This window comes from Neolamprologus brichardi, chromosome 20 (assembly GCF_056152115.1).
Source record: "Neolamprologus brichardi isolate AB-2024 chromosome 20, ASM5615211v1, whole genome shotgun sequence".
Lineage (NCBI taxonomy): Eukaryota > Metazoa > Chordata > Actinopteri > Cichliformes > Cichlidae > Neolamprologus > Neolamprologus brichardi.
This window is the reverse complement of record NC_142123.1, coordinates 25,296,644-25,317,062: the sequence shown is the minus strand read 5'-3', so window position 1 is coordinate 25,317,062 and position 20,419 is coordinate 25,296,644. Positions and strand designations below refer to the sequence as shown.

Sequence of the window (20,419 nt, the reverse complement as noted above, 5' to 3'; positions counted from 1 at the left end):
TCAGCACATCTGGTGGTATAGCTTTGTGATTGCCATTGTCGCTCACTGCAGATTGAACTAGCCAGCCACATTAATTTCTGTTGGAAAATTAGAGACTCCCATTCACTTATCCACACCCATTACGTTTAGCTTAAATTAGAAGAGTCTGATTGCATTCTCCCTGATGACAAATAAATTTAGCAGTGCATGCTACTTACGCACACACACACACACACACACACATGCACACACACACAAACGCACAATGTATTCACAGCAGAACCAGTCAATAAACTTTCATTGATCAAGTGCTGTACATTGACAGAGTGCCCTCTCTTCCAATAAATGTCGACTCACTTGTACATTTTTTGATACCAGATCCTTTCTTCATAGCATGACGACTGAGCTTGCATTGGAAGTTATTCTCCCAAAACTCTGCAAACCAGATATTTCTTCTGTTATTCTCTAGCGTTCGGCTGATGAAGTAGCGATCGAAACCTGAAATCAAATCCAACAGCAACAGCGCAAATTCAGTTAATGGTAATCCAACATTTTTTCAAAAGTAAACATTAAGAGTTAACCTTTTACTGTGGTGACAAAGGCAATTATCAACACTGTAAAGCCCTGATTTTAAAAATTGTTTTTGTCAAATCTGGTATCATCAAGGTAGAATGGAGATTACTAAAGGAGGCAAACATACACCAACAATATGCAGTAAAGTGCAAGTATTAATACAGAATTTACTTCAAACTAAGAGTTTGGCAGTGCAAATACCTTTGATGGACTGTCGTTTGGGTAGAATGGTGACAGCACCCTCTGCCATTTCTTCTTGGTGCAGTATTGGTGAAATTTTGGATCCCCAGCTGTCTGAACCTACCCAGATGAAATGGCCTGTCTGATTGGCCTTCTTAGCTGCTTGAAGGAGACGCCTTTGAAACAAAAAAGTAAAAATAAAGTAATGCTGTTCTCTGATACATTTCCTACACATATGTTCATACTGTGTTTAACGTAAGTCCATGATTTATGTTGATTTTTAAAGTGTAAGGTAACTGCTCTTCAGGTTGTTTCATGACTAGAGTATTCTAAGACAAGTTTTATACTCAGGCAGTTTAGAAAAATTGAAAAGCCATCATAGAATCACTATTCCTTCCCAGTGCAGTGGAATTCTTCTTGGCTGTGGCAGAATGATACCCCTGCCACATTTGTCCAGGCTTGTTGCCAATGGATGTAAGTTTGGGGAGTCATAAAAAACTGCCAATAAGCTCTGCTGCAGCAGCAGAGTTGCATCGAGAAAGCATAGTGACATAAAATTTAAGCACAGCCACCTGGCATGTGAAAAACTACCAACTCTTACACCAGCCCCTATATTGCACAAAAAGTGTCCACCAGCTTACTCAGATTTTCACATAGTACATGTTGTTTTTGCATGAATTCAAGTTAAAGTAAAGCTAAGGTATAATGTTAGCATTTTTTTTACTTTTGTAAAAAAATGACTTGGCAAGCAGTGACTCATCCAGCTAACTTTATGTTTCTTTACTTTAGTTTTATGACTGCGAGGTTTTATGTTTGACTGGTAATGATTTTTTCTGAGTCTGGTCTCCCAACATTTAGTGAAATGAGCATGTCTTAAAATGCAATTATGCCCACCATGTAGAAAAAAGAAAGAGAAATCGATTTTTTTTCACTGTCAGGAGATTACAGTAATGGTGATATGAATACACAGACTGAGAAGTATAATATAAAATAATGCAGTATGAAGTAAAGAGGCACTGATTCGTGATCATGAATGAGCACCTACACTTCCTATTTATTTTCACAGTCCAGGTTTAGTTCTAAACTCAATTTAAATGGTATTTACAAGGTCTAAAATCTGAATTATGTTGAAGTAAAAATCTTTATTTAGCTAGTTTGCTAACAAATCTGATATTTTGGTTGTTTTTTCTTTGTTACTTGCATTTCTTGCTTTTTGATCACTTGGTCATTACATTAAACACCGCCGTTTAATTTAGTGCTGACGTAAACATATTTATTATAGAAGCACTGCAATTTTATTTACCTGTGGTAAAGTCAAACATAAATTTCAGGTGTTGAAAATGACAAAATGATGCACAAACTAACCAATTAATAAAATTCAATGTTACATTTTTACAGTGACAATTAATTTTATTAGTTTTATATGTATGTATTTATTACATAGGTCATGTTATTTCCACACAGAGTAATCTCTGTAGTGTGCAAGCATACCTACCTATCTAGACTGTGAAAGGCTACCCAGCAAATATTATTTCTTATACTTCTATGACCTTGAAATAGCAGTGTAATATAATTATTGTATCATATTAAAGGGCTTCATCAAAATAGCACAGTCTCCTATACCTTCTTTGTAGGCAATTTGGGGTTCCTATTAGTCTTCTGAAGGCTCACACTGCCTGAGTTCAAGGATAGAGAAGGCATGCCGTACTGTGATCCCTCTGGCTTTCTGTAATTACTATATATCCAGACTATTACCCGTTATCAGGACCGGATTAAGTCAATGAGCACTGGGACGTCTGCCCTGGTCATTATCAAGAGACTGCCCCAAATCACTGCCCTTTTCCACTGTGAATACACTGGCCTACTGAATGGTTGCAGGGAAACATTTCCCCTTACAAAGCCACACGTTTTTTTTTGTTTCTTAATTCAGCCTACAGCAATTTATTTCATTTAATTCATCTTGATAGTAGATAATACATTGTAATTGATACATTTGTTTCCCTGCAAATAAAAGCGGGGACACTTTTAACATTACTTTTGTATACTGTAATAGTTGGGGACAGCAGAACAGATGCCAAATTGGATTAAAGTGCTTTACCAGGATAGAAGGGATATGGGTGAATGAATGAAATATTCAAAATTATTTTGAAAATATTATCATAAAATGAAGTAAAGTAGTCAATCCCTCCCTGACACACTAAGCATATAAGTACTTGTGATACAGAATCCCCATTCATTGCTGCATTAACAAACCTGACTGGTTTTGTTGGGTATGTTGTATGTTGTTTTCCCTTTATATAGAAACTCTTGGCTTGCAAAGTAACCTGTGCCTGAAAGGGATAAATAAACGTAGCTGGATAAAAAGCATTTTGCTGTGAAAGGTTTATATCTTTTTTAGTAAACATATATAATATTTAGATGTACAGACTTATTCTTGATAAAAACTTTGGTGATTCAATACATTTTTACAGTTTACAATTTTACAATTTTCTCCTTCTATGTTTTTTTCAGTCAAAACAATTCTCTGAAAAAAAGTGCTTCAAATTACTTTACCGAGCCATTTGTTCAAATAAGATTTAATTAAAAATGAATTTCACTTTATCTAACAAATTTTACATGTTACGGCTTGCTCTATAATTACATCTCCAACATGGTTTTTGATGTTGGTGTTAGTACCCACCGTGTGCAGCTTTTTTGTGTATCTCAAACAGCGCTGTGTGAGCTCAGAACATCATGTACAAGTTGGAGCTAATAAATGTTGAACACCAATTACTTTAAATTAAACTATTACAACACAATAAAGAGTGAGGATTGACTGAGTTTATACATAGATTGGCAGAGAGTTGAAAATGAGGAAACAGCAGAGGCTACTCTAAGCAATTATCGGCTACTGCATTAGCATTTTACAGCAGCCAGATACAATTACAGCCCTTTGCATGTTACATTTGTAATATCTTGTTTATATTTAATCACGAGGTTACACAGCATTTTGCTGCTGAGTGGAACAGTTAAGTTGATGTGGTCTGAATGGAGGCAATGCAGTAGTAATATTTCTGGCCAGGTGCATGCTATAGCTACGGCGGATCAATAGTCAATTGAATATACACTCAGCTGAATGGGCTGTAACTGGTCATGGCTGATCAGCTAAAAAACATCTGATTATGGTAACTAGCAAGTTATTTCATGTATTTCTATTTTAAAATAATTCCTTGAAGTTCATCAGCCGTTACATTTTACCAAATTTCTTGAATAAAGGTAGATACTCATGATTAGATTTTGTTTTAACTATTTCATTTGTCTCTTGTAGCTATGACAGCATTGGTATAAGACCAAGGGTACTGAGGGACCTCTGATGTTGCACTCAACACCTCTCTGATCCTGTCCTCTATTTCACTTCCTGTGCATTTGAAAATCAGTAATGCATATCATTAACTTTGCCTTCTTTTTGTTTTTTGTGCTTTGCCCTGTTTGCTGTCTCTCTATGCAGTTTATTTTCTTCTCTTAGCTATTCCCTCATTCTGACCAGACACAGAGGAAGTTTGTGCTCCCTCACCCACAGTCTGTGAGATTTTTCCTGCTAAAAGTGTGTGTGTGGGGGTTTCCATTCCTCACTATCGCCAACTGTTTTCTAATAGGCTCTCAGTCTGGTGAGCTATACAAAACAAATAGAATTTTGTTGAACTGAGCATATTCAAGTATAACAAGATTTGAGATGTGTAACTCATAAATATTTAGATAAGGTAATATAATCAATAAATCTATAACACTCTTTTTGCTGGGCCCCCTTTGTTTCACAAGAAAAATCCCCCCCAGCACAAATCCTCCAACCACACACACCCATATTTTGTTTTCAAACTCCATTGCAGTTCATTTCACAACCCAAACATTTAGTAAACAATAAACAAATAAAAGTAAACTGCAATAAATTACAGGTAGCAATATAATAACTAACTCTTTTACGCTACGTCCACACCTACACAGGTATCTTTGAAAGTGCAGCTGTTTTTATGCGTTTGGGCCTTTCGTCCACACGTAAACGACATTTCGAATCAATTTCGAATTAAATTGAGATTTTTTAAAACTCAGGTTTTGCGTTTACGGGTGGACGAGGAATACAGAGTTTGTCACGCAACGTCAAAGGTATGTGCCTTTTTTCACGTCACGCTGTGCACCACGTTATTGTTTACATTAGATGAATTGCAGAATGGCAGATAGAGACAAAATACTGTTACTGTTAACCTTACTATCTTCCGTTTTTACACGCTTACATACACACACATGGTTACTGTCCCTCTATTTTAAAAGGCAGAGGCGTCACGGTGTAATTATTTTACGTGTAGCTGTTTTTTTTTTCCTGTGTAATAATATTCAACATTGCTATCAATACATTTTTCAAAAAATGCCTCTCTGTGCAAAATCGGTTCAAAAACATAAACAACTGTGGGATGCTGTTTGTCCATGATATGAAGTCGGGAACAAATTATGGCAGGATCAGCCTGATATCATTTGTATCCCACTGTAACTTTACTATATAAAGAGTAGGGGTGCAACAATACTCGTATTGATATTGAATCGTTCAATACAGTGCTTTCGGTTCGGTACGCATATGTATCAAACAATACAAAATGTTTTATTTATTTTATCAACTTTTCTTCTGACGATGCTGTCTGTGTTGAGCGCTCAGTGCATCTGCGTTCGACTACTCCGCCTAGGCTGCACTGTCGAGCGCAGTGCAAGCTAGCAAGACCGAAGCTAAGCTCGTTGCAACATGGCAACTGCCTCAAAGCTACCCGAAGTTGAACCTCCCCCACCCTCATTCAGATCTGGCGTTTGGAACTATCTTGGGTTTCATGTGAAGCATGACCCTGATGGTAAGCGCGTCATGGACAAAAGTAAAACAGTATGTCGGAAGTGCCACGCAATGCTCAATTGGTGGGAAGTAGTGCGTTAGCGCAGTTAGCTTGTTAACGTGTTGACGCTGTCCAGCCCCAAGCACGGAGCGATCCACGGTAACTTGTTAACGGAGATTCCCCGCGTTATGGCGTTAATGTCATTTTAACGAGATTAACGCTGACAGCACTAGTGGGAACACAACGAATATGACTGCACATTTACGCCGACACCTAGTGCAAAGACAAGTGGAAGCAGACAAAAACAACAAGCACGCATACTACAAACTTTACCAGAGTCATTTAGACAGCCATTAGCACATGATTCTCCTTATGGGGACCTGATATGTTTAATATGCTGCTGAGAGTATAGCCCAGAAGAAGCGTATAGTATAGCTTATATTTTGGAAAGAGCCATTTCTCTGTAATAAACTCTCTTTTCCAAAGATGAGTGATTTCTCGATCAGATAGATTTATTTATTTATTTTATTATATTGTTGTTTCCGCAACATTAAATTTAAAAACTGTACTTTTGAGTTAAAATATAAATATTTATAATTTTAATAAATGACAAATTAAAAAGACATGAACATTTTTTTGTATCGAAAAAATATCGAACCGTGACACCAAAGTATCGAATCGAACCGTGAATTTTGTGTATCGTTGCACCCCTAATAAAGAGCTAACATCTCCAAAATGTCAGGAGTAGTTAGTCATTACAAGAAGTGTTTGTGAACTAAAAATCAAGAATGTGGGATTCTGTAGGTCCATGATTTGGAGAGCCCAGTGCGTGCTCCCGACGGGCCCCATACTTTGGGAACCTCTGATTTAATAATAATAATAATAATGATATATACTTTATTGATCCCCGTGGGGAAATTACTTGTTTTTCTCTGCATTTGACCCATTCACTCAGTGAAGCAGTGGGCAGCCACTAAGCAGGCGCCCGGGGAGCAGTGTGTAGGGACGGTACCTTGCTCAGGGGTACCTCAGGGTAGCCGTTCAGTGGATTCGAATCCCCGACCTTCCAATCATGGGGCAACCATTGTACCTACTGAGCTACCCGCTAATTAGCCCGCTGATTTAACACCTGCCTGCTCGTTGTGTAGCTTGGAATTTCTTGAAGAACTATATCTCATTTAAATTTATTTCCCATGACATAAAAATGGTTATGTGGTGTTAAGCAAGTGTTAAAAACAGTAGTTGAGATAAGTCTGGATAAACATTATGTTACTTGACAGTACTCAGGATTCTGCTGTACTCACCTGATGTCATCCTCATTGGCAAAGATAATGACTACTCGAGCATTGGGGTTCTCACTCAGCCTCCGGATAATCTTGTCAAACTCTCCAGATCTTGGTTCACGTGGTATTTTCACTGACTGGGAAATGCACAAACCACCTGATTGAAAAAACAAACAAACAAAACAAAAACAATGTTTCCAAATGTTTCATTAGGAGAACATGTTTATGATGCAATTTAACTCAAATTTTGCCTTTGTCTTCTTTTAACCCATATCTTTTTTTCAATCCTCTGGACTTTCTTTTATGATAAATGCACTATTAAATGTGCACTGGTGCAATATTTCACAGAATGAGGGATGCAAGGCATTAAAAAAAAGGTTTTCCTTGGACAAAAAAAAGGCATTTTGGAGACAGGACTAACCATCAATTCAGGTTATGATTCTGACAGTGAGACCAGGGGGCAGTAGCATTTGCTACTACATAAATTTTCTAACTGGGAACTGTTTCCTTTTGTTCTTGCATTTTTTTCTATTACATGGGTTGTTTCAATTTAAAAAAAAATCTGGTACTTGTCCCAGGATTGTACCACGTTTGAAAGGGAAGTAGAAAAAAAGAAACAGAAATGAAATACGTTACTTCAATTTCCAATTCAGTTAGTCAGATAATTGCTTTGGGGTAATATACAAGATTGTCCTGTGATATTGATTAGTTATCTATTTAGGTAATGACCAGCAGCAACACCAACTAGCAAATTCCGGCGTTATAATTTAGGCATAGTGAAGTGGAAAACTGAAACGCTGTTTCAAAATTGGATGCAGTATTGAAATTTGCATCGCTGACTCTCTGAAGCTAATAATTTATAAAATCCCATTAGCTTATTGAAGTTTTGGCCAATTTGGCCTTCATTTCATCCTAGAAAACAACAGTTTTAATAAAAAAGTTTTAACCACTGAATACATTTCAAGGGTAGAAATTTTGCAGTAAATTTCAAACTCTTTTTACTCCTCATTTATTTACTTTATTTATTTAAAAAATGTGGACTGTCTTGGTTTTACATAAAACAAGATAACTGTAATGACACAGTACATGATGCTCTAACGGTTGAATGACAGTGCAGCTGCTTAGTGCTGTGCAGGTGGAAGGATTATTCTTTTACCACTTGGACACATGAAGTTTAATGAAATTTCCCCTTGTGGGACTAATGAAGGTATCTTATCTTATCTTATTTTAACATTCAACTGGTGACAATTTGTTCCTGTGTAATTTGGTGATTTTCATGTGTTCAATACACAAAGATTTTTTTCTATCCTTGGCTCAACTCTCCCATGCTGGTGTACACCCTGTCATCAATTTTTTTTAAATGCTATAATTTTGACAGGTTACCAGAGTGACAGACAACCACTTATTGTCACTCCAACATTTTTTTTAGAATCACTAATCAACCTAATAAAGAGGCCTTTCTCAGATTCAGACCTTCTTGCTATGAGACGGTCAGTCTCACAGCAGATTTAAACCATGTAACTAGACTATCACATTAGTTTGGTTTGTTAGTTAGTAACAGCTTTCCCTTTCCTAGTTTATTCCATGGTAAATGGACTATAATATAATGTTTTTTTTACTCCGACAGCACTTGAAACGCTTTCTGCACTACAAGCTGCAATCACAGACACAAGCACACATGCAAACCCAAATGGATGAATAAAGCACTACTTGTGTTTCTTTATCTTGCCCGAAGACACTTTAACATAAATTATAGATGTAGAAACTGGGGATCAAACCATTAACCTTCTTAACAGCAAACAACACACTCTTAAATTCTGAGCCACCAAAAAAAAGAAAAGAAACACAAAGAAAAGAGATTTATGAGATTAGAATTGTGTATTAACTGAGGACTGTAAAGGGTGAATCCATTTCATCAGCAGCCATGATGAAATTGCAACAATGTGGGAATGGCTGATGGGTTTTGCCAAGGAAATTATCATGAACGAATATATGTACCAATTTATAGCTACAGCAATTCTCCATGGATCAATTTAAAGAGCATCCACACCTTCTTACATTCTATTGAACACAAATCTAAAGGCAAGGGGGGATGTCCCCTGGTTACCAACAAGCTAAGACTGTTTAACTCCCAATGCAACATTTCAGGATAACTGTTTTGTCACCCTGCCAAAATGCCACAGAGAGAATATGCACATGCTAATGAATTTCCCTTTCGGGACCCAGTACAAAGCCAGCCCAATGAGCAATCAATGCAGGAATAATACCCCCACACCATAAAACAAAGCCTGTCCCAGCTCAGTTACTAATAGGTTGTGAAAGTTGAAATATCAGTAAAGAATAGAGGATGCCACGAAATGAATGATGTTGGGCTACTTGACTCATAGTTACAAAAAGTCACATTTGGTTAAGTCAAACGGGAGATCAGTCAGTGGCTTGCACTACTGTTTTATTTTATCCTGGAAGAAATATAACAGTGCTGTTCTACTGAAACTGTTTCTTGTTTTTCATGTATAAATTTCTGCTGGTCATGCATGTCATGAGTGCAACACAGCAGTTCCGGCTTACATTTAAATTCACTTTTCAGTAAATGGATTAGAAGTTCTTTTACTGGAGAAACAGATTCATCCTGTTGTGTGCACTGGTTGATGTCTTGTTGTTAAGTAATGTTTCCATCTGCACTCAAGCAATAGTTCAATCAAATCTGAACATCTAATTGTTTTATATGCCAAAAAAGCACAACTTAAATATCACAATTAATCAGTCATCATTTAGTAATTTGGAATTTCAAAGCTTCCAAAGCAGATGGCATTATACTCCACATCATCATAACACTCCTAATTTATATTTTAGGCAGGTGAAGTTAAGTTTATTTATTTTACGCTTTGGCTTTTGAGCACGTTGTAAGGTAGGTTTCTCTGTGAAGAGTAATGATTACTCAGGCAAGGTGGCAAAGGCATGTTTTCAAAGCCATCTGTTTGCTGTCTGGTGTTGCAAGATTACACAACAAACTACTTTATCAAGCCAATAAAACTTTGTGAGCAGTTAGAGCACACTGCTCACAAAGTGATCTGGAAGACTTTCTTTAAACACGTTTCACATAGTAGTTCAATATTGATTATAGTAGCGAGCAATACTGGCTGTTCTGTTGTTGCCAAAATCTGATGTGAAGTTATGATATTGTAATATTTCTTAAAATGTCTTCTCAGTAAGCCTTGTTAACCAAACTGTCATGTCTGTTTAGTCAGTATAACTGCAGTCCTAGAAGTAAATCTTGTAGTTAACCACTGGACAAGGTTAGTGTACTAGCCTGAATAAAAGGGCGAGTTCATTATGTAATAGCGGAGTGACAGATCTGTGTTTAGATGTGTTTAAGGAGAGGATTTGGAGTTTGTATTAATGTTGACAGGTTGTCAGTCCATTGTGGTCCATTTATAGTTTGTCTTTAAGAGTAGGTTTTCACTAAAAAAAGTTAGTGTTCTGAATCTGCAGGAGATTCAGATGGCTCCTGCTGTGTTTTACTGTCATGGAGGAAATGCATTCTTTATGAGCATGAAGAAACCTGACTGTTGCCGATGATGAGCTCTGTCCTCAGTTTTAACAAAAAGACAGAGAGTCAGAGTTACACTATGCAATTTTAAAAACTGAAATGGCATTGCTGGCTTCAATCAGTACTGAAAATAGTGAACCATGAACCCCTAATGGTTATTCACCGTCTCTCTTTGTGCTTCCCATCCTGTAGTTTTAATCATGGATCTACAAAGGTTAATGCATGTAAATCTAGGGTTTTTTTAGTGAACGGTAAGTGGAATTAAATATTTAGAAGTATGTAGGAAAGGTTGTACAGTATGTTATAAGTCATGATATTTGCGTATCTTTTTACAAAATAAAAGCTCCTGACAGTTCAGTCTTTGATTAAAGTGAAACAGAGGTTTATCTGCGTAACTCTCTTTCGTTACACTCACATCACATGGGAAATTTTGCAGCAGCTCGGCTCTCAGAGACTCTATCAATCATTAGACTCTATGTCTTTGCCTCACTGGTACTTCAGTCCCCCATTCCCACAACATCTGCTATATCGAAGCAGAGCACTCATCCCTTCCTTTTCTTCTCTTCTCACATCACGGCGGCAGGCTGCAGCATTGTTTAACTTGCACAGAGAATACCAGAAGGACCGGATGTGCACAAAACTGGGTCCTCCACGGGGCCACTGGTGTAACTGTGTTAGCGCTAGGGTACACATGGCAGTTTATTTCACCACTGATTTATCTATGCATTTGATTTTTTTCTTCTTTATTTTTCTTTTTACTACTGTGATATAACATGACTAAAGATATGGTTATTTGACTAATGGACATCGGCTCAAATCCTAAGACGGAAGCAGCCACTGAACAAGATACTTTTTTTTCCCCCCAAAAGACTATAGACTAATGCAGAGAAATATATTTATATATATATATATATATATATATATATATATATATATATATATATGATTCACCTATGCCAGGCAGCTCATGAATGGCATTTTTACACAACCTAGGTGGCTTTTAATTGGCCTAATTATAGGTCTTGCTTATTGCAAATTTTATATTTATATTATTAAATTAGACCAGTCTCTACAAGAATCAGATTTTTCAATAAACTACTCGCCTGATTCCATCTTGCTATCAGACAGGATATAATTAGAGGGATGCCTTGAAGGACTGGCCCCTTCTTATCTGTACACCACTTTTCAACACTTTCCTTAAACTCAGCAAACTGACCAACAACATGCAGAGACAGTTATGAAATAACTAAATGCAACTGTAGAGTAATCCTATGAAAACGATGAAATGTACTTCTCCAGGTACATATTGAATTATAGTTACATTTTATTGTTGGCTATATTAAAACTACCTGTACAATAACAATCAATGAAAGAGCGAAAGAGACTGAACTGCTGGGTTTCAACACCAAACACGGATCTTCAGTGTTGTAACTGTCCTGATGAATCTTTCAAATTTTCAAATACACACCAGATGCAATGCTCCTACTTTTGATGCAGCTACTCTGAAAACCTTTAAGAACTGTATGTGTTTCCTAACACTTATCCTATACAATTCTCAACTTCTGAGCCACATTGAAAAATCACCTCTAAAAATATCCGTTGCTCGGGAGACTGCTGATCTCCTCTTGTGTCTTCTGTCTTCGGTCTCTGTTCCCTTAATAGTTCAGAACACTAATATTCCCTCTCATTTGATACCCGTGGGAAAAACGTTGCTCCCATGAACATTAAATATTCCCCACCATCATCAAAAGCTGATTGCAGCTCAGCTCATGTGGCTGGTGAAGAGTAGCACAGAAGCGCAAAAAATAGCCCCAGGCTGGCAGCGTGACAAAGATGCAGGTACATAAATACTAAGTTTATTGGGATGCCCTAACCAAACAGACATCATTTTCATATGGAGGATAGAAATACACAAGGAAAATAGAGAGAAATATCACCAAACTAATTTTTCCTCTATAGTTTTAACGTTGAGCCGATTTCTATCAATGTATACTTGACAGTTTTTTTCAGTGTTAAATAAATACATCAACACCCTGGGTGCTTTGTTGCATGGCAGCAAATTATTTATTAGGCTACATACACAATCAGTTAATAATTACAAAACCAGCTTGAGTTTCTCAGAGCTTTGAAATCCCATCTGCTTTGAACAGCAGTGTTGTTCCATTATTAGTTCTCTGTACAGCCACGGTGCTGACCAGTAGTCTCTAAAGATCAGCAATGCTCAGCCTCCGTAGTGTGATCACGGTGGTTTACGTCAAACAGATAATGGCACATGAGATCAAAGAATTAAGAAACTTAAAAAAAAACAAAAAAACAAAACCAGCCCATGGTGATACCTCTACACAGATAAAAAAAAATATACCCCATTGATTTAGTAAATTGTAAACAACATGATTTATGCAAATCAGTTCACCAGAAGCCTGCTATACACTGGCAAAGTGTCCTGCTTTTAAACCGGCGCAGTGAGAGAAAATGGATGGATGGAATTGGTTCTCAGCTAGAAAAAGAAGAGTACAGGTAGAATCGTGACCATTCAGTGGTGTAAAATGTTACTATAAATGAGCTGCAGCGCTTTGTTATTGGTACATTATCTGTTTTTACAGATAATGTTTCTCCTGTCTTATCAGAATGCAGTGAATGAGTGTGAGGGAGAGAAGCACTGGGAAGAGAAAGAGGGAAACCTCGCACTGAAATCATTAAGGGGACTGACCCTGCTTGAAAAGGCTCACATTCAGTCCCATGTTAGAGCAACCACCATGTTAAAGTGTCCTGGAGCAAGACTCTAAATCTCCCACCCCAAAGTCCCTGAGGTGCTTTTCTGTCACTGATGCTGTGCACTCACCTCGGTGTGCAGGTCTGACGGGATGAAAGGAAATGAATTTCTCTTCAGGGGTTCAATTACAGTATAATATCCCATTATAATTATTATATACTGCAGAGCCGCAGAGATGGCCCAGACTAACAGATTTCTTCCATTTCTGCTATTTTCAGTAGATTGGGTGAATTAAAGACAACTCCTGCCTGTACCAGGTGTAAAACATTATAAAGGAACAACATGTTGACTAAGTGTATACGCGGTACATGACAGAGACTGCACATGAACATGAATGGCTTTTTTATTTGGGCGAAGAAGATGAATGGCCCCTATTCCCTATCTATCAATGCAATTTGTCTTGATTATGGCAAGCATCTGTGCCATTTTTCATATCTAAAGCTTTTATCTGCCCCATTTCATAAAAGCAGTCTTAGTTATTATACCTATATGTGGTTGTACTGTATGTGTGTGTATATACACATTGTTTCTTCTTTTAAAATTCATTTCAGATGCAATGATGTCTTTTTGCTCAGCCTGGATAACTCATCAGGGACTTGCTGAGTCTATAGGTTATTATCGGGGAGCAGCTTTGGGCTAGATTTTGTGACGAGTCCTGGCTTCACCATTGTGTACTGCTGGGAAAATTAGGCTGAACTGTTTTTTGTGTGAAGCTCGAGCGAATCAAGTTCCCCCTCTCAGATGTTAGCGAACACATGCTCTCTGTCCGACTTTTCTGTCAGAGTAGATAAATATCTATACTGGAGAACAGTATAGCAGTAGAACACTATACTGGAGAACAGTAGATATGTGCTAAGAGACCATAAAAATAGAGAGTCCTGTACTCTAGATATTTTATACAAATATGTCCCAGAGTGCCCTGGGCCAGGACTCTCCAGGAACAGTGCCAGGGCACCTGGCCCAGGGCACTGTTCACATAGAGCAAAGTGAATACATTAGTCAAACAAACTGAACTTTGGGGGTCAAATGTGCTTGGACGCTGCACACATACCCTAGTGTGAGTACGCCCACAGTTTCTTTAAACCAGCCGTAACAACTGGCAAATATGCTTAAAAGGTCTAAACACAGTACAGAGTTTGCTATGTCTGTGCCATAGGACGGTTTTCCATTACCTAGCTTTTTAAAACACTTTTAAACACAATCTTTTAGTTCAGGTATAACTTGGATAGATGAAACGATGCCGTGTACTCCGTGGCCAAAATCTTCCAGAGAAAACATGTCATTTGAGACATGATGGACATGTCAGCTTGGACTTATGTCAAAATAGCAGTCCAAACCCTGAAGCATCATGTTGATTCAATTAAGTAGCAGAAGCCACAGCAATGTGCCAGGTCTTTTTAACATTTTGAGTTCTTGATTTTTCGGTTTTAAATCAACAACCCAGTAGCAATAGAGTTGCTAATCTATGCCATGTTACTAAAATGGTACTGTTGGATATTTGGGTATCAAAGAAGCATAAGATGAAACAAAATGATAGAAAGCAATTTCCCAGATTGGTGTGTAGTCTTATAATGGGTTTCAAACATACTCAAGGGGATATGCTCTGATGTTAATTAGAAAGACATCTGCATGGTGGTGTGTGAAATTAGATTGGATTAAAGAAGACTGTGGTGTATCTTCTTGTGTTATGTACTTTCTATAATGATAGTATACCACAAGACACCCCAAATAAAATATCTCGTAATCTAAATGGGATTTATCAAAAAGCTATATTCACATGCCGCATATAGATACCGAAACATGTTTTTAAAAAAGCCTATATGAATTTATTCATGTAACGTTGGCCAGCACGTTCTACTTTCACGTGACAGATCTGGCAGCATTTGTACTGGACATCAGTTTTGGTTTTTTTACAGAACTATTTGATGTATTTGATGGCTGTAGTTATGTTTGATGTTGCATGCTTTTCCTTTTTGTAACAACGCAAAATCTAACCCTGCCACACATTTATTGTTAGAATTGTAGTCAGCAATGAAATGTGTCCTCCTTTTCTTTTAATGGTTACTTAGGCACATTATAAAGTATTATATGCTGTTAAAAAATAAAAAATTTGTAATAAAGAAATTGTAACAAACTAGTTTTTATGTTATATTATCCATTAGAATATTTTTGGGGGGTGAATTCAATTTGGTGAAACAGCAGAGGGATGTTCTGAAATAACTTTGACCAACTGCATGACAAAAATTAGAATTAAAACGTTTTGCACACCATGTCGAATCACCATGTTGCTGTGCATCATATTGATTATCAAAATTCATACACTAAATAGTCTAAACTAAGATGATTAACCTGGTACAGGTACAGATATATATTTTATTTCCTAAATGTCAAAAAGAAGGTATAGAAAGAACCAATTTGCAGGGGCTGTACACTCTCAACTAGTGGCTAAATTGACTGCAAGGCTCTAATCTTTGGCCTCTATTACAACGACAACAACAAAAAGGGTCCACTCAAACTTGTATTGATGAATCTGCTAACAATCCGTGAAAGTAGTATTATATAAGGCCACAGCATGGTGGAACTTTTGTTACGCTCTGGCCTCTAAGCTGATGGATCAACTGAAAGTATTTGTTGACATGGCTATTTTCTTAAGCCAAATGGCAACCAGTACTGGTCCAACATCTGTCAGCAACTTTGCTCTGATATCAGCACACTGTAAGTCCCGGAGGGAAGTGGACACACTCTATATTTATCTCCACAGTGCAGGGGAAGCTCATGGAGGGCAAGAGGGCAGCAGTGACAGAACATGCTATTGTGTACATATTATTCATCCCACACTGTTTCTTCAAGTTAGTGCGTGCTGTAAACATGCAGTGCCTCCACTGCAGTGTACTTTTTAAAGAAAGCACAAGATGTTATAAAGGGTGGGAGGTATAAACATGGACGAAAAACACTTTGACCTTGTTCAATAAAAGCATCATTGAAATAACTTATTAATGCCTTTATTCAATATTTATAAGTAGGTTATTCAGTGTTTAGGGTCAATGTTAGTGGTGTACCCACTGAATCAGAAAGATGTGCAACAAAAGGAAGATGTACTGCTAAGAATATTTATTTTATTTTCCTCTGCATTCGTTTTACAGTATTTATGAAATCATGTAATCACGGCACTTGCAATGTCAAGTCAATTTAGTAACAATTATCAGATATCAAATATTTTGTGGTAGGGCTTTTGATCTATTTGAAATTTAAAATATATTCATAAGAACCCTAGTTTTACATTTCAGCACATCCATTTTTTTTAGAAATATGTTTTGAAATGTTATTGCTACTGGAACAAGAGAAAGCACTGTTTATTGACTACCATGACATACATTAAAATGATTATTTCAACTCGGTGGTGTAAGCACAAATGATTTGTCTGCGTCAGCAGGAGGTTGAGAAATCCAACACTGTCCTATTTTTCAGCAACTGTGAAGTTCTAAATTGTATCAATCTGAGGGGTTTTTTTTGCTTTTGTGTTTTTTTTTCATATGCAGCTGACAATTTGACCGAAGGTTGCATAAATCCATACGTAGATATTTCGGTAATGTGTTTCTACTCTTTAGAAAAGAACTTTGTCTTATTTTTAATTAAGCAGTTTTGCTGAATAGCATGTCGTCTAGTGAGTTCCCAGATCTTGAATAAAAAGGCTCTGGGGTAACTATGAGTTAGATTTGAGAATGACTGAATGACATTTTCTTTCTGAGTGCAAATGATTTATAAATCAAAGGCAGGCCTCTAAGCACTGTGAAATGAGGTTTTCTGCACTGTGGTAAAATGAGTCACCTGACAAACACGGGACTTTCCTCTTACTAAGGAGAATCTGCGTAGCATGTCTCTTAATGTGAATATATCTCTAAGCCAAAGATGAAGAGTTTAAAGTATGCACTGCCTCCTCTTGCAAGGCAAACATTAATGGTGCTCTCTAATCATGAGTGGGTTTGGGTGAAGAGCTACAGAAGGCCTTGAGGGGCATATTCTTTCAAGAATTTCTGAAAATGATCCTGCACCTACACACACTGTTAGACTATGTAATCGGTACACACGCTTCAAAATGAAATAGTGGTTGACATTCTGTCTTTTGGCATATAATCGTAGGTTATTTTGATCATTTGGATGTCATAAATGGTGTCTTTGGTTTGTTTTGCTTTTCAGGAGCAGGTGCAGCACATTTTCTAAGTTTTCATTGGTTAATTTGTCTATAAATTGTGGATTTCTTTTCTACTAAATTACACTATTTCTGATAAGAATTAGATACAGAAGGACTAGAGGCACAGTAATTAGTAAAGTGCTTGATTATTAGACAATACATGGACACTGTTCTGTGTCAAATGTGACTGAGTATGTATAGGGTTTGGCTATGAGAAACACGGCTTGTTTTTAACAGTTTTCTCCAAGACACAATTACTAATAAACAAGATTTCTAATGAATAAAAAGCTCCTCTCCTATTTCCTGAAGAGTTAGCCTTATATTCAGTATTACTAAGTATTCACATTAACAGAAAGTTTTACATGATAAAGTATGTTACATTTGCAGTTCTATTTTCCCCAAGAAAAGATAAGAGGATACAACACACGTATCATGATAGTATTAAAAAGCACAGATGTACTGTAGGTTTTGACATGTCTTTGAATTTGTTACTTAAAAGCAAATCAGGTTTCTACCCTTGAGTAAATGCATTATATTTTGTAGCTCTTTTTATAAATAGTGCAAAGTGCTCCTTTGTAAGAGATTTTAGTCTGAGAACATCAGTGAAAAGTGATATAAATAGAGATCTGCTTCTGGTTTGGTACATAAGCCCATTACAAATGGTCAAATATTTTCAGAATTATATTTCAAGTGACAGAAAATGCTACATACCCTTGCTTCTTTCAGAAATGTGCAGAACTATTAAAGTATGTTATGGTTCAAAAGTATACCCCACACAGCAGCAGGACCCATCTACCTCATCTTTTTAGTAATTAAGCAGCTTTACTTTATATTGGCTCAGCCCAAGACTTGCACCTTCTCCGTGATGCAGTGATAGACAATTCTCAGATGAGTATACCCCATTTTTAAATTATCTTTAGCATCAGCATATTGGTCTAAATCTTTATAGTTTCACAACATGGAAAATGTTAAATTTCTCCATAAACAATTGGTATCTCTTTATTAACTCACTCACTCATTTTTAATAAAATCCACAAAATGTGTTCGTTTGCCAATTATGCAAACTTGCTAAACTTTTAAATGCATGTCCAGAAAAATTTTGTGAATTGCACAACTTCACTTTTCAGTGCCAGTAAAGTATTAGATATTGTAACTGAGAAACTTTAACCCGATAAAGAGAACCGACAGATTGAGTTTTGTGGCATCAGTGAAAGTTTGAGATATTCTGCAATGCAGGGTTGGCAATTCTCTGTGACATGATAGAGATAAAGCACATTATGCAAATACAAGATCAGTGGCAAAGTCTTGACAATCGTTCTCTCTCTGCGCACCTGCAGCTAAAACCCTTCATTGATTTTCAGTCTGAGGAATCAAGTTCCAGGTGGTTGAAAGTAACATAAAGCCTCCTTTGAAAATGTAGTGACAGCTGTAAACGCATGAAACCATTTGCAAAGTGGTGCAAAGTGCTAATCAAACAAGGTAATGAACAGTGGAAAATAGGGAAGTGCTAAGTAGACAGAACAGCATAACAATGTAACTAAATTAAAATTGTCAAAAGCATTTGGAAATCCATCAAAATGTTACTGTATGAGTTTAATGAAATTAGATAACTTCATTTCTATATCTGTTCAACATGATTTATGTATGAATCCTGAAATCTAAATGTAGCTTTTGAATGGTTCTGTGGCCTCTAGAGTTATTTTCCATGTTAATTTCAAACGTCTTGTTGTCTTTGGCCATTTAGTGCTGATAAGGTAGTTTAAATAATTTCAGTAGGTGAACAGTCCTGGGGTTTCAAGTATAATATCAAGGACATGGTTGGATGCACAGTTTACGAGAAAAATCCCCTAACGTTTTCTTTAACCCTCGGAAGCCCAATATGGCATTCATCAGAACTTAACAAGGCCTGAAGTGGAAGGAGCAGCTGTCTAAGTCCTCTTAAGGATTTCCTGTGTTTGACATGTTAAACCGGGGGTGCAGGAACACGTTCCTCCCTTGCGTCTTTTCTTCCTTCCTGTCTTCTGACTTCCTTTCTTTCACACATTGTATAATTGGAATAGTACACTTTATAATGCAAAGTTATAAATTTACATAATGCTGTCATCTGTTTTTGTGAATTGATTACCCGTTCTAGTAATTCTTACTATCACAGCAAAACAAAGCTGTATTAATAAGAATCAATTCATTAAACAGACTATAGTATTCTGTCTTTGTCATAGTGATAGCTTAATCATAGCCATAGTATCATAAAATCATAAGGTGAATTTACATTAGTAAGTAATAGCCTGTGTTTATTGAAACATTTTCAATATTATTGAAAAACTCTTCTGACAATAATTTTCTCACGGCTTTTCAGGTTAATGAGTATTCAAATCACTCCTCTTGACATTTCCCTCATGACAAAGGGTGCAGTAGGCAACTCTCATTTCTAACATTTGCATAATCCCCCTGTCATCCTGCACCGTCCTATATTTGCTGCCCTTTTCCTCTGCTTCAACTGTCATTCGCAAGGAAATCTGATTAATTACAATTTTATACTATCCATTCAATTAATTGCAGATTGCAATGTCAGTGTCCAAATTTAGGAAAAGTAAAGCCCCTGCCAAATGGGGGGGAGAAACGTTGTCATACTGACATTCAAGGTTTCGTCTTGTAGGCTTGCTTCAGATGAAAAACAAAATAATCACCTTTCATTTCAAATACTGTGACCGTCTGATTCCATAATACTCACTAAACTTGATTATATAAAGGATACAACAAATAGGTATACAATATCCACTGAAAGAAAATGCCACTTCTTTTCACAAGGTGAGAATAAACTGACACAGACTGCACCTTCCATTACTGTAGAAGACCTGCGCTCTCTAATAAGGACACTAGAGGAATAGCAGCTTTTCGGACAGAATCACAAACACAACAAAATCTTGTGAAGGACCAAAGACTTGTGCATCAAGGACGGTCTTGCATTTCAATGGTGTCTATAACAAGGCACCGTACTTTTATCCCTCTTTTCTTTTAATCATTTTCCATAATGACACT

The 20,419-nt window shown here is 36.9% G+C and overlaps 1 protein-coding gene across 3 annotated transcripts in view; it reads right to left on the bottom strand.

Moving 5' to 3' along the window:
* LOC102793276 (metabotropic glutamate receptor 4-like) overlaps positions 1–20,419 on the bottom strand; it is a 184,257-nt gene that overhangs the window by 32,415 nt on the left and 131,423 nt on the right. For all 3 annotated transcript variants that reach the window (XM_006794243.3, XM_087833776.1, XM_006794245.2), the window contains 3 exons: positions 6,887–7,022; positions 754–908; positions 337–477 (listed from right to left, as the gene is read on the bottom strand). In XM_006794243.3, the coding sequence (XP_006794306.1) occupies positions 337–477; positions 754–908; positions 6,887–7,022 (432 nt within the window). The remainder of the gene's footprint in view (positions 1–336; positions 478–753; positions 909–6,886; positions 7,023–20,419) is intronic.